Genomic DNA, 15649 nt, shown 5'->3' with positions numbered 1-15649 from the left:
TCTTATACTATTCTCTTGACCCTTCCACGTGTTATATAGCAATACTAGTGTAGGCTTTCTTCTCCAATAATTACTTTAAGGTATTTTACCCCTCATTCTGAGCTCTCATACTCTATATACCAACAAAAACATCAACTAATGCTGTATTGTTATTAAATTCAATTTGCTTCAAATACCCACAAGTCACAGCTGTCGACAACAATGCCTCGAGGTTTATCCGCCGCACTCAGATGAACGATCTTTTCCACCCTTTTCGTGCGAGATGGATCCACACTCATCCGGTTAATAGTGGCATCAGATTGACAAGTCCAATATAGGTCTCGCTCCTTCTCCTCAAATGCCAGACCTTCAACTGCACCTTGTTCTGTAATCAGATAATTGAAAACCTTAAAACATTTATAAAGGAGAAAATTAGTTTTAATATAAAGTTGAATTCATCTACTTAACATTTTGAGTGGTAATCCCCACAATCTTTGAGTACAGTACTTAATAAATGTATCTCGTGAGTAATGGTATACACTAAATAGAGTTGTGGATATATGCATTAGAGAATGTTCAGAGAGATCAATTTGTCATCTGAAAATGATAGTACACATAGCAGCCAACAGTGCAAAGTACAAATATGGACTATTGCAACCAGGAAAAGTTCACATTTTGTACTATTCATTATGTAGCTGGCACAAAATATTCAGAATTGCTTTTAAATACATGGATGGAGAAATACTAAGGAAATTGTTCATGACTTTTGTTAGACCAAAGCTGGAACATGCAGCGGTTTTATGGTGCCCATATCTTAAGAAGCACATCAACAAACTGGAAAAGGTGCAAAGACATGCCACTAAGTGGCTCCCAGAACTGAAGGACAAGAGCTATGAGGAGAGGTTAGAGGCATTAAATATGCAAAAACTTGAAGAGAGAAGAAAAAGAGGTGATATGATCACTACGTACAAAATAGTAACAGGAATCGATAAAATTGATAGGGAAGAATTCCTGAGACCCGGAACTTCAAGAACAAGAGGTCATAGATTTAAACTAACGAAACAAAGCTGCCGGAGAAACATAAGAAAATTCACTTTCGCAACCAGAGTGGTAGACGGTTGGAACAAGTTAAGTGAGAAGGTGGTGGAGGCCAAAACCGTCAGTAGTTTCAAAGCTGTTATATGACAAAGAGTGCTGGGAAGACGGGACACCACGAGCGTAGCTCTCATCCTGTAACTACACTTAGGTAATTACACACACACACAGTGTACACATGTACATGCACATGCGTACACACACATACACGTGAAAATAAAATTACAAGTCGACGATCAGTGGGCAGAGAGCACCACGCCGGCCAGGCGAAGAAAACACAAAACTGCATCAAAAGACCCACCTCAACAACAAAACCCCAAAGTCCCAGCACAACCACAACATGTGCCAAGACCCAAAAAGATCAGTCTGCAAGCCAGGAAGACCCCGGAACCCCAGAAGGCAGAACTGGGTCACACACGAGGAAATCCTGAACCCCCCAAAGGGGGCCCAAGAGGAAGAAACCTCCAGAACGAAACCAAAGAACCCAAAGGAACCTGGAATCGAACCAGGGGGAGCCCAAACCACCACATTTGCCGGCGGAGATACACCACAGAAAAGCAAAGCACAGCCCCCAGACAGAACCCCCTGGGAAACGGTCAAAGCAGACCGAAAACCGAGGGACAAGGTGTGGAAGCAAGCATACCAGCCAGGGACACTGAGCCCAAACCCAAGGGCCCAGACCCAAAACAGACAAAATGGAAAATCCGGTGTAAAATCAACACCCAAACATTCCCAGAGGAACAGGAAACGGGCAGAAAATACCAGAAAAGCAAAGAAACGATAACAGGAGAATAAAACCCCTGAAAAAACGTGAAAACTTACCCAAGACGCTTGCTCGCACACCCAGGCGTATGTAAACAAACCGCAATGCCGCCCTGGTGGCCACGCCGGGAAACCGGCAGAAGAAAATAGCCACCAGAACAGAGGGTTGTGACTGACGCAAGAGATACAAAAACACGCCAGCAAAAGTGGGAAGCAAGCAGACTGGATAGGCAAAAAACTCTGCCCAGAAGGAAAAAACCCAGGCAGGGGCAAACCGCCCCAGAGCTGCTAGCAGGCATCCCTTACAGCCCCGGGAACCAGCAACAGAGGCCCCGGGGCAGAGCCGTCCTCCAAGCCCTCCGCCCTTAAAGAAAAGGAAGAGTCCATGGAAAAAACACCAAGAAAGGGCCGCTGGTAAGACCCAGAAGCCTTGGCAGGAGGAATCGGCTCGAAAACCTCTGTCCCCAACCCAAACGGGGCAGACCCCAAAACCGCCCGAGTCTCAGCCCCAACTAAACCCAGCCCTGACCCTGAAACCTGCAGACGGTCCGGAGCCGGGAACAGGGAGGGAAAGGGGCGAACAGTACCAAACCAAAACGGGGCGGCCCCGGGGCATCCGAGTGGGAAACCAACCTAGCGTGTTGCAGCAACCTAACCTAGCTTGCAACACGGATGCCGCCTGTACTCTGAACAATAATAACATCAGGAGAGTACTGGAGAACAAGCAGAGAATCTCTCTCGCAAGACTCCGGGTCAAGGTGTCAGTGACCCAACAGGCAGCCTGACAGAGGTAAAAGTGGCAACTGTCACCCAGAGACAAGGGCACAGCAACCAACGATCTCGTACAAGACGGGTTGGAACCCGGAAGACACATTCAATGGTCCACCGAGCCCTGACAGGGGTTTCCAGGGCCTGTAGGGGTAACAACTACGGGAAGCCCGGGCAAGGTGTTGCTAACCAGTTAAACACCCAAAAATAACAAGGGGGTAGAGGACAACACTGAAAACCCCTGCGATGTGTACAATCACGGGGGCCTAGTAGAGGGCCACCAAACACTACCAGTGGAACTATAGCCACACTAGGCAGACCCCCACCAGGCATGAAAATAAAAACAAAAGAAAAACCCCGCAAAAGTACACTGTTTCCAGAGGCAACAGGAACTGGTCGCCGCTTAGGTGGCAGGTCGTGCAACACCTTGACACCCTAACCAGCACAATACCAGTCCCTTCCCAGGGCCAAACAAGGGCCCCAAGCCCCAGCTGGCCCCAAGGGCGAGGCAAATGCTGAGCAGCAAGAACCTCTACGGGAATAGTTCCTGAACGCCCCAGGGAAGATAACCCTGTCACACAGGGGCAGTATTCACAGGGCGCTTAGGGAAGTCAGCCACAAAGCGCATGCAGCCCTGGTACTGATGAGGTACTCATGGCCACCACACAACACAACACACTGCAGGGAATGCCACACAAGGCAAACACCGCCTAGGAAACTGAGGCCAGAGAAGCATCTATCCAGTTGACATTAGCTTACGAACTAATGCTAGGCAGCCGGTGCGGTAGGTCTGGGGGCCCCCCTCCCCCTCTTGGGGCGGGGAGGGCTGCGCGGACGATCGGTGCGGCAGTAAAGTGTGATGTTTGCTTATTTGCTTGTTTCCTTGGGATTGTAGGGAGTTTCTACCTCTCTGTTCGGTTTTTTGTTTTAGTTTTTTACCATGTGGGGTTTGTTTTGTTATGCCTACCTTTCTGGGTGCTAACCCCGGTCGATGGCAGATAAGGAAAACCCCAACCACAAGGGGGGATTTCCAGGGCCATTGCTCCCTGAAACCTCTCTGAAAGGGCCAGGTTCTGGCGTTGGTTCCTGGTAGGTCTGAACTCCTTAGCTAATGTCCCGGTCTAATATAACATACATTAGCCCAATAAGCTCCAGGGAGCTGTAGGGGCTCCCCACAGAAAACCTCAGCTGACCCCAAGGGTGGGCAATCACCAAACAGCAAAAGAACCCTGCAGAGGTAGCCTCTGAACAGTTTGTGGAAGGTAACCTAAAACTGCCAGGGCAGTACTTACAGGGCACCTAGGGAAGGGAACCCTAGGCGCATGCAGCCCCAGTACTTCTGGAATTACATCTGGCTCACACACCGCCACACTGCAGCCCCACACCAAAAGGCACAGCACTGCTCGAAGATCAGAGCCCGAGTCAATCGACCGCCACCCAACACAGCCTCAGAACAGGGGTTGGGTAGCCAGTGCAGGAGGTCAGGGACCCCCCTCGGCTTTCGATTTGCAATGTTTAACCAGCTGAAGTTTGTTTTTGGATTCCTACCTTTCTGGGTGCCAGACCTGGTAGATGGTTCTGGCGCTGGTCCCCAGTAGGCCTAGAATGCCATCAATCGACTGTTGCCACTGTCTAATATATACACACACATCAGCCCGATATAAATCTGGGAAGCCGGAGGGGCTCTCCACAGAAAGCTACTAATACACAGTATTTTGGCTATAACTTAAAATTACTTTGTTAGTTTATTTTAAGTGTAATGAAAGAACACTTTCTACCAAATGAGAAGTTAACATATATGAATTGTTCAAGAAATTTAGGAAATTATAAAAAAAAATTATTTGATAATAATAAAAGGCTCAAAGAACAAATACCCACCTGAAAACCAATGTTAGGCTGAGTGCTAAAAAATCATCAACTTTCAACTTACTTTCTACTAATATTGCATGGTTGGATCCATTAAAATGAACAGTGTTGATGCTTCCTCTCTGTATGTCCGAGTAGTACAAGCGTTTGCTGGCATAATCAAATGTTAGACTGATGGCATTTTTCATAAAGTCAGAAGTGATCTTCTTTAAAGGGGTATTTTGATTGTTTTCATCAAACATATGAATGCTCTCTATGCTATTGATGCTGGAGAACATTAGAAATGCCTCGTGATCTGAAATATACATAAAGTACAATGACATCACACGTATGTGATATTACAGAAATTACTGAAACCATAAAATGGGACTTGAACTCCAGCCTGAGGAGTTCAGGTCTGATGCAATCATATAGCTTTAATATCTTCTCATATATAAAATAATTACTTTGTCTTAATACACTGTCTTAATACACTATCAATGCCAATTTGTTAAACAGTGAAAAGAATCTTAATAATTAAACTGAACCAACTCATCTTTTGCTACATTTTTGCAAATATTACATTATTTAAATAAACTATCTGTTAAAAATCAAGCATTGAATGCTGACTTCATTCAGCATTACTGACAAACACCTCCAAAGAACACTTGATCAACCAGGTTGTAATTAGATTGTGAGCAGCAGTATCTAATAACCTGGCTGACCAGCCCACAAACTAGGAGGCCTGGTTAGAGACTGGGTTGCAGGGATATTGATCCTCGGAACCAGTTCAAGGTAGGGTGTTCCTACGTTATGTCAGGCAGAAATGATCAGGTGGTAAAATATCAATTTGATTAGAGCACAATAACTTTCCCCAGATGCTGTGATAATGATTAAAGCATCATGTGACTTACCCACACAGGATTTTCCATCCTTAGCTACACGTGCGTGGTAACACTGACACCGAGCCCGGACTCCAGTGAAGAGGCAAATTTCCGAACATCCGCCATTATTGTCTGCACAGGGATTGATTCCTATCTGGACATCATTACCCATTATGATAATATCTTTAACTGTGTCACCAAGTCCAGACCTCAGAGTTGACATCCTGGTTAGATCTAGCATAGACACACTTCTCACTGAGCCTCCTCCATAAACCCTGGAAAAAGCAATATTACGAACTGTAAAACAAATTTTGGTTCACTCCAGCATTCAATCATAAATCATTATTTAACGATACAGTAATACAGTAATATTAAAATTTCTTAAGTTAATTTTCTTACATATCAGCCCAGTAGATGTTACTGTTGAAGACATAAGTAGCAACCGGTAGCTGTAGTACGCTGCTGTGCAAAATGATTCTTCGTTCACTGCCGTCCAAGTTCACTCTCTCCAGGGTTTTCGCCCACTTGTCCACCCAGTATAAGTGACTTTCCTCAAAGTCAACTACTAAATCTGCGGGGAACTGAAGTGATGTGTTGACTAAAATTGTTCTATTTGATCCGTCCAAATTAGCCCGTTCAATTCTTGCTTTCTCCCCAGTGTCTGCCCAAAACATGTACCCTGAGCCAGGATGGATTGCAATTGCTCCTGGTTTCTCTAAACCACTTGCTATAATAACAAAGTGGTCTGACCCATTCAGACGGCACATCTCGATAACGTCCGCTTTTGGATTAGTCCAGTACAAGTTGTTTGCTACCCAGTCCACAGCAATGCCTTGGATTACATCAGCACCTTCAACTATTACATGACGGTTTGTACCATCCCTCTGAATACTGGTAATGGTTCCTTGATCCCCATCTGCCCAAACCAGCAGATCTTGCGCAGCATGGAAATCTAAACTTGTTGCAGTGCCAATTCCTGATATTGGTGTTAATGTTTCTAAATTTTCTCCCTTTTCTGTGACAGGTGTATCTACACTAAGACCACTAAGACCTGCACTGGTGGAATATATAAGGATGCCATCTAATGCAACACAGATTGTTGGGTCCCGTTCATCTACTTTATAACCAATGGCACAGCGACACTCGCGCTCGACCCTGTTCTTGGGCAAGCATAAATGTGCACATGGACGGCTGTCTTGAGAACATGCATTACTGCCATCTTGAATAGATTCATCATAAATTTTTAAGGACAAGAAATTGTCAATTCCAGACCGCACTAGTTCATGCTTGCTACCAGTAGTCTTGTCCATTTTATAAATACTGTTATTGGAGCCATCTGAATAATACACAGAATCCATGTATACTGTCATTGCCTCAGGCTTAGAAGAGTTTCCAAATATTGGTAGATCAAATGTTGTTTCTTTGACTAAATCAAAATACTGAATGGAGTTAGAGCCAATATTAACCCAGTAAAGACGCTGGCTTGAAGGATCATATGTAAGGCTTCGAGGATGGTCTAGATGCTCATTGTTCTCCTGAGAAGACAATAAAGTCATGTTGCTGCCAGTCATGGAAGCCATGTGCACTGTGTGGAAATCACCACCAATGTCTGACCAGAATATTCTTCCCTCATATGGGTCAACAGCAAGAGATAATGGATCTGATAAATTCATTATGACTGGCATCAAAAACTCCCCATTTATTGTTGCTACATTGATCTGCTTGCTCTTGCTACTACTTGATGTAACAAACAGGTTGTGTGAAAGCCAATCAATTGCAAAACCTCTGGGAGCTGGAAGAGCAGTATCAATGACAGTCTCTATGGGGGTGCCTGTTAAACTTCCTCTCTTCACTTCATTCATATTGGAGTCAGCCCAGAAGATCGTCTTGGTTTTGGCTTCAAAGTCTAACTGGGCAGCATGTTGGACTTTTGGAAGTGATATGCGGGGGATGATGTCATGAGTTGGTTTGTTGAGATCGACGCCTCTTATCTCATTTGGACGGGAGAAAAGCAGAACTTTTTCATTGCCTGAAAGATAAAATACAAATATTATAAACAGTTAGATATTTGTTAATATTTGTTACCTTCAAATACTGTATATACAGTACTTTGTAATTGCTTGTCCATATAATAGGTATAATAATATAAAATGCTAAATAATAGACTAAAGCTAAACCTAATGTCACTTAGGGTAATATAGTGGAGTACATTGCAGATTTTAATGCGCTTTACTTTTTAGTAATTCATTAAAGTACATTACTGAACATAAAATAATAATGTTTTGTAGCTGCAACCTTTAACAAAAAGATTTATACCTTGACAATATTATGAACAATGGGAAGCCTACATTATTATTTTAATAAAGATGATGCTAGTAAAAATAATATTAGTCAATTATGCAATTTACTATACTGTACTGTACATTAGCTCACGTTACAGTAGTTACTTAGTCTGTAAACACATTTGATATTGTATAAGCCACTAAACAAATTGTAAAGCTTGGATTTACCCATAATCAGTAAATTTAAAGTACACTGTATTTGATGTCCTTAATATGTTAGACACATAAATGTTTTATGTCTCAAAAAATCAGCAGTGATTTTAAAAACTTTATCTGTCATCGACCGGAGTTAGGCACCCAGAAAGGAAGGCATAACAAAACAAACTCCACATGGTAAGAAACTAAAAAAAAAAAAAAGAGCAAAGAGGTAGAAACTCCCTACAATCAAAAGGAAACAAGCAAACAAGCAAACATCACACTTTACTGCCGTGCCACTCGTCTGCGCAGCCCTCCCCTCCCCGAGAGATGGAGGGGGGGCCCCCGGACCTCACCACGTTGGCTGCCTAGCACTCCAGTTCGGAAGCTAAGCTTCAACCAACGCGAAAAACCGCTGATTGGTGGGAGGGAGGATTGCCAAAGAGCCTCCTGGGCTCACCCAGAAAATGGTGTTTCATTACATTCAACGCAGGTTTTCTGTGGGGAGCCCCTACGGCTCCCGGGAGCTACATGCCCAAAAAGAAGGAAAAGAAAGGCCTGACCCAAGAGGCAGCCGCCACAAGCTCCGCAACACAAAGTCGAGACAACAGGCAGCAACCTGCAACCCAAAACAACACAAGAACGCAAAGGTACAGAAACACTCAAAAAATAAGACGACCAGGAACCTGTGCGACCCCCAAATCCCCGTGCCCGAAATGAGCCCAAAAAATCACCAAACAAGGCAGCGATAGCTGCAAACATCCGAACAGCACGGGCACAATGATACATGGCAGGCTGGTAGACTTAAGAACCCTGCGGACGACCTGGGAGACCTGAGCCCTGAAACAGGAAACAAGGGAAACCAGATCAACCCAAAGCACATTCCCAGCCACGGCACGCAGGTAATGGCGAAGAGCCGCAACCAGACAACACATGACGCACCCCCAGCCGAACCAACCATCAATACCCCAAGGACCCCCTCGGAAAGCAGCAGTCTCGCCCGTCGCCAGAAAGACGGAGAAGGCTGCAAACATACAAACCTACCACCAGTACCAAAAGAGCAGAAACCCCTGCGCCGAAGGAGAGCCAGAAGCTCCTCGACCCGACTCGCAGAGGCCAATGCCAACAAAAATATGGCCTTTGAAAAACAATCTTGAACTGAAGAGGCCACCACAAACTGAGGAGAGGAAAGATTAAAGAGCACCCTGATCAATGACCAATACGGCTCAGGCGGTGCATGAGCAGGCCGGAGGTGAAAGAAACCATGAGAAAGCATACGGAACGGGGCGGATGTGACGTCCACCCCGAACACAAGCCAGAGTGGCTCTGCCAGTGCCACACGATACGAGGCGACAGTAAGAAACATCAATTAACGGTCCTGAAAAACCAAGAAAGGACAAGACAACCTGATGCGAAAGAGAAGACAACCTACGAAGAGCAAGAAAATGGCAAATAGAAATGCCAGGAAACGTCATACTGTCGCAGAGACGAAGCTCGCAGGTGGGACACCATCAACGAAGCCACCTGATCACCATAGAGATGGTGATACACCATCGCGTCAAAAGACCAGAAGCAAAGAGCCAAGGAGAACGCCGAACTAGCCACATACCAGACCGGTCCGACCTGCAGAAAGAGTGGCGGAGCTGCGGGAAACGCCCCGGGCTCTGACACCGATGAAGCAGCGTCTGAAAACAAAGCTGGGCCGGCCACCAAAGGGCCACGAGGACTACTCTCTTTCGGAAGGACTCCAACTGAGCAAGAACCCAAAGCAACAGCTGGACCGAGAGAAGAGATACAGGTAACTCCCCCTCGAGGCAGGACTGGTCGCAAGGGCAGTACTTACAGTGCGCTTAGCAAAGGTGGCCCTAAGTGCATGCAGCCCCAGGACTGATGAATTACTCCTGGCCTGTGCACCACACACAGCAGAAATACCCACAAGGCACAGAACTGCAAGAGTCAGAGGCCAGAGTTGATGATCGCCACTGTCAGCATCAGCTGAGGAACTGAATGCTGGAGCAGACGTTGAGGGGGGGGCTGCACAGACGTTGGGGGGGGGGCTGCACAGACATTGGGGGGGGGGGCTGCACAGACGTTGGGGGGGGCTGCACAGACAATCGGCGCAACAGCGTTAATGAGGTTTGCTTGTTTGTTTGTTTTAGTTTGGGAGTTTTGCCTATTTGTGAAGATTTTAGTAGCTATTTTTACCATGTGGGGTTTGTTTTGTTACACCCACCTTTCTGGGTGACTGACCTCAGTTGATAGCAGACATGGAATGCTTCCAGATACACGGGGGTTTCCATAGGCCATTGCTCCCCGTGCCTCTCTGAGGGGGGGGCCAGATTCTGGCTCATGGTTCCCCCGTAGGCAGGAACTCCATTGGACTGATGCCACGGTCTAATACATACATATCAGCCCGGTAAGCTCTGGGGAGCCATAGGGGGCTCCCCACAGAAAATTATCCCTTTAAAAATTATAAGGTAAATATAACAGGCATATGAATTTTAAATACAAAAATAATACAAGACAAAGAAAATGATGTGTCACTTACGCAAACAAGTCTTGTTATCTGGGCCTAGACTCATGATATGTGGACAGTTGCACTGGTACGTGCCATTAAAGCTCAGTAAACATAGATGAGAACAGCCACCATTATTGTCTTTACAAGGGTTGGCAGCATCTGCAACACAAAACATTACACTCAGTTTTAACACTGCATGTACGTATTAACAAATGTCTACATTACCTCTTATGTAGTAATGACCTAAGTATGAGGTAATTACTACATAATAGGTCATTTAAGCACACCACATAATAGGTACCACAGTATGCATGCACTCATACTGTGGTACAGATTATGTTGTGTCTTCATTTCCTTCATGTAGTGTGTTTAGATTACCTAACATAGACTGTTTATATTGTCTATTATGTAGTGTGTTTATACTGTATTATCTAACATATAGTCTGTATATATTGCCTATTATGTAGTGTGTTTATACTGTATTATCTAACATATAGTCTGTATATATTGCCTATTATGTAGTGTGTTTATACTGTATTATCTAACATATAGTCTGTATATATTGCTTATTATGTAGTATGTTTATACTGTATTACCTAACATAGTGTGTATTTTGCCTATTATGTAGTGTGTTTATACTGTATTATCTAACATAGTGTGTATTTTGCCTATTATGTAGTGTGTTTATACTGTATTATCTAACATAGTGTGTATATTGCCTATTATGTAGTATGTTTATACTGTATTACCTAACATAGTGTGTATTTTGCCTATTATGTAGTGTGTTTATATTATCTAATATGTATTGTAGTTAGTATTTGTTAGCTTTCAAATTGTAAGATGGTTGGAGTATAGCCAATCACAAAGGCAGCTAGGCCTACCTTGAGGTTACCTTGAGGTGCTTACGGGGCTTAGCGTCCCCGCGGCCCATTCGTCGACCAGGCCTCCTGGTTGCTGGACTGGTCAACCAGGCTGTTGGACGCGGCTCCTCTCAGCCTGACGTATGAGTCACAGCCTGGTTGATCCGGTATCCTTTGGAGGTGCTTATCCAGTTCTCTCTTGAACACTGTGAGGGGTCGGCCAGTTATGTCCCTTATGTGTAGTGGAAGCGTGTTGAACAGTCTCGGGCCTCTGATGTTGATAGTTCTCTCTTGAACACTGTGAGGGGTCGGCCAGTTATGTCCCTTATGTGTAGTGGAAGCGTGTTGAACAGTCTCGGGCCTCTGATGTTGATAGTTCTCTCTTGAACACTGTGAGGGGTCAGCCAGTTATGCCCCTTATGTGTAGTGGAAGCGTGTTGAACAGTCTCGGGCCTCTGATGTTGATAGTTCTCTCTTGAACACTGTGAGGGGTCGGCCAGTTATGTCCCTTATGTGTAGTGGAAGCGTGTTGAACAGTCTCGGGCCTCTGATGTTGATAGTTCTCTCTTGAACACTGTGAGGGGTCGGCCAGTTATGTCCCTTATGTGTAGTGGAAGCGTGTTGAACAGTCTCGGGCCTCTGATGTTGATAGTTCTCTCTTGAACACTGTGAGGGGTCAGCCAGTTATGCCCCTTATGTGTAGTGGAAGCGTGTTGAACAGTCTCGGGCCTCTGATGTTGATAGTTCTCTCTTGAACACTGTGAGGGGTCGGCCAGTTATGTCCCTTATGTGTAGTGGAAGCGTGTTGAACAGTCTCGGGCCTCTGATGTTGATAGTTCTCTCTTGAACACTGTGAGGGGTCAGCCAGTTATGCCCCTTATGTGTAGTGGAAGCGTGTTGAACAGTCTCGGGCCTCTGATGTTGATAGTTCTCTCTTGAACACTGTGAGGGGTCGGCCAGTTATGTCCCTTATGTGTAGTGGAAGCGTGTTGAACAGTCTCGGGCCTCTGATGTTGATAGAGTTCTCTTAGAGTACCTGTTGCACCTCTGCTCTTCAACAGGGGTATTCTGCACATCCTGCCATGCCTTCTGGTCTCATGTGATGTTATTTCTGTGTGCAGGTTTGGGACCAGCCCCTCTAATATTTTCCACGTGTAGATTATTATGTATCTCTCCCACCTGTGCTCAAGAGAGTACAGATTTAGGCTCTGCAGTCGGTCCCAGTAGTTTAGATGTTTTACTGAGTGGATTCTAGCAGTAAAGGGTCTCTGCACGCTCTCCGGGTCAGCAATTTCTCTAGCTTTGAAAGGGGCTGTCATTGTGCAGCAGTACTCCACTCTAGAGAGCACTAGCGTCTTGAAGAGTATCATCATTGGTAAAGCATCTCTAATTTGAAAAGATCTTGTTATCCAACCTGTCATTTTTTTTGCAGTAGTGACGGCTACTTTATTGTGTTCTTTAAAAGTAAGGTCTTCCGACATGAGTACACCCAAATCCTTTACATTGCCTTTTCGTTCTATGTTATGATTTGACTGAGTTTTGTACGTGGTTTCTGTTTTTATATTTTCATTTTTTCTGTAGCGCATGAGCGGAAACTTATCTTCATTAAACACCATATTATTTTCTGTAGCCCATAGAAAGACCTGATTTATATCTGATTGGAGGTTTGCCATGTCCTCTATGTTGTCTACTCTCATGAAAATTCTAGTGTCATCTGCAAAGGATGAAACAGTGCTATAGATTGTGTCCTTGTCTATGTACGATATGAGGATGAGAAAAAGTCCTGGAGTAAGCACAGTACCCTGGGGGACTGAGCTCTTCACGCTGATGGACCGGATTCTATTTTGTTGACTATTACACATTGGGTTCTGTTAGTCAGGAAATTGTTGATCCATCTGCCTATTTTTCCGGTAATTCCTTTTGAACGCATTTTATGTTCAATAACACCATGGTCATATTTGTCGAAGGCTTTTGCGAGATCTGTGTAAATTACATCAGCGTTTTGTTTGTCTTCCATGGCATCTAATGCCATGTGATAGAGGTCCAGCAACTGTGACAGGCAAGAGCGCCCTGTCCTGAAACTATGTTGTCTGGGGTTATGGAGATGCTGTGATTCCATGTATTTTGTGATCTTACTTCTTAGCACTCTCTCAAAGATTTTTATGATGTGCAATGTTAGTGCTATCGGTCTGTAATTTTTTTGCCTCTGCCTTATTTCTTCCTTTATGGAGTGGTGCTATCTCTGCTGTTTTTAGTATGTCAGGGATAATGCCAGTATCTAGGCTTTGTCTCCAAAGAATGTGAAGGGCCTATGATAAATATGCCACAGAGGTCCTATCAGAATCACTGTATCTAGCTAGCCAAAGTTTTGTCGACAGGGAATGTCGATTTGGTAGCGTGTCCGAGCGGTGTTAGCTTTCAAATTGTTCAAATTGTAAGACGGTTGGAGTATAGCCAATCACAGAAGCAGTTAGACCTATGACATCATTTGCTATAGTGCGAGAGTGGCCGTTGTCAAGTAGGCCGCACAAGTATCAAACAGAGACCTAAGTCAGGGTAGGACCTCGGTACTCTGGATATATATATTATTACCTTACTCAATAAAGATGGTTGGAGTTAACTACAGTGTGTATCTCTTCAACAACCAAGCATGAATCAACAACAAGGTAACGAATATATTACCTAGTAAAGAGTGTGCTCATATTATCTAATATGAAGTATGTATATTATTTATTAAGAAGTATGCTGATATTACCAAATATGAAGTGTGTATATTACATATTAAAGAGTGTGTGGTGATATTACCGAGTATGTAGTTTGCATATTACGTATTGACGAGTGTGCTGATATTACCTAATACGTAGTGTGTATATTTCGTATTAAGGTGAATGCTGATATTACCATCTTGAGTTTATCTTGAGATGATTTAGGAGCTTAGCATTCCCACGGCCCAGTCCTCAACCAGGCCTCCTTTTTTGTTGCACATCCCCAAGAAGTAGCTCATAGCAGCTGTCCAACTCCCAGGTACCTATTTACTGCTAGGTGACCTGGAGCATCAGGGGGAAAGAAACGTTGCCCATTTGTTACCGCCTTCCCCGGGGATCGAACCCGGAACTTTAGGACTATGAATCCCAAGCGCTGTCCACTCAGCTGTCTGGCTACCTAATATGAAGTGTGTATATTACGTATTAAGGAGTGTGCTGATATTACCTAATATGTAGCATGTGTATTACATATTAAGAAGTGTGTTGATATTACCTCATATGTAGTGTGTCTATCACCTAGCAGCACTTCACATTGTACACTCAGTGTACAATGTACACTCTGTGTACAATGTACACTGAGATGTAACTACTGGGCCTCCTCAGACTAGCTGAACTCTTTCCTATTATTTCCATTTCTCTTCAGACCATCCCAAAGCCATTCCTCTCTGGATATCATAAACAAATATATTTAAATTAACCCAGTATTAAGACACTTATCATACCCCTTGGCTGCCGACTTGGATGCAGGACCTGGATATCAAATGGTTGCGTAATTGTTCGTTGGATGTCCCGGATGTCTGATCCATTGAACTTATTGGCCCTGCAAAACATTTTTATTGTTAATGTTCATAAACTTACTACAATGTCATAGTACTTGAATGAAAGTGAAAGAAAAACCCCAATACATGTGTAAGTGTATTAAAACCAAATTTTATAATGCAACCTACATACTTTTTAAAGATAATGTAAACAATGTTCTCATTGTTTGCAGCACCTTGATAAAGGATGTAGGTTGTGTCCAAAAATTTGGTTTTAATATACTTACACATGTATTGGTGTTTTTCCTTCACCTTCATTGTTAACATTGTAATTACTTATTATTATTATTTTATTATTACTGTTGCAGAAGGGCAATGAAAATCATGAACAGTCAGGCAACATCAGTCATGAAATATCAATAGATCTTGAGACATTATGAAGAGCACAACCATGAAGTCTGAAAAGTGTGGAAGAAGTGTGAGCATGACACTTGCAGTTGTGAAGTTACAGCCTCTGTAGTGACCAACATTGGGAAGCTTGGCTGAAGGCTGGGAAGGTAAGATTTACAAAATGCGATCCACAAAATGTGGATATAAGGGAGATAATCGAACCCCCATAAGGTAGATCTAACTATGGAGAGCTTGGTGGACCTGACGGGACACAAATGTGAAGAGGAGGAGGAGGGACATATTTTAGTTATCTGCACGAATAGTAAGTATAATTTTAAGCTGGATGATATAATAAACAATGGGAATGAATCTTTGATTAAAGATGCAAGGCCTCATAAGCAACAGATAATGAGCAAGTGGATTAACAGTCAATCCTGGTGTGAGTCTGTTATTTAGCACAATGTAATGCATGAGTGAGGGAAAGAAACGCAAGGCCGAAGCCAAGAGGCCACGGGCGCATAAGTCCTCAGCAACCTGCGCAGCCGAAA

The 15649-nt window shown here is 43.9% G+C and overlaps 1 protein-coding gene across 1 annotated transcript in view; it reads right to left on the bottom strand.

Annotated features, from left to right (window-relative positions):
• Positions 1-15649, bottom strand: part of LRP1 (LDL receptor protein 1) — a 704914-nt gene that overhangs the window by 318928 nt on the left and 370337 nt on the right. Inside the window, exons 30-35 of the mRNA XM_069324493.1 lie at positions 14676-14773; positions 10359-10487; positions 5733-7362; positions 5364-5608; positions 4535-4765; positions 181-364 (exon numbers count right to left, since the gene is read on the bottom strand). Of these exons, the coding sequence (XP_069180594.1) occupies positions 181-364; positions 4535-4765; positions 5364-5608; positions 5733-7362; positions 10359-10487; positions 14676-14773 (2517 nt within the window). The remainder of the gene's footprint in view (positions 1-180; positions 365-4534; positions 4766-5363; positions 5609-5732; positions 7363-10358; positions 10488-14675; positions 14774-15649) is intronic.

The sequence above is a fragment of the Procambarus clarkii genome, chromosome 14, assembly GCF_040958095.1.
Source record: "Procambarus clarkii isolate CNS0578487 chromosome 14, FALCON_Pclarkii_2.0, whole genome shotgun sequence".
NCBI classification, from domain to species: Eukaryota; Metazoa; Arthropoda; class Malacostraca; order Decapoda; family Cambaridae; genus Procambarus; species Procambarus clarkii.
The sequence above is the reverse complement of the archived record's forward strand: the minus strand, read 5'-3'. Positions and strand labels throughout refer to the sequence as shown.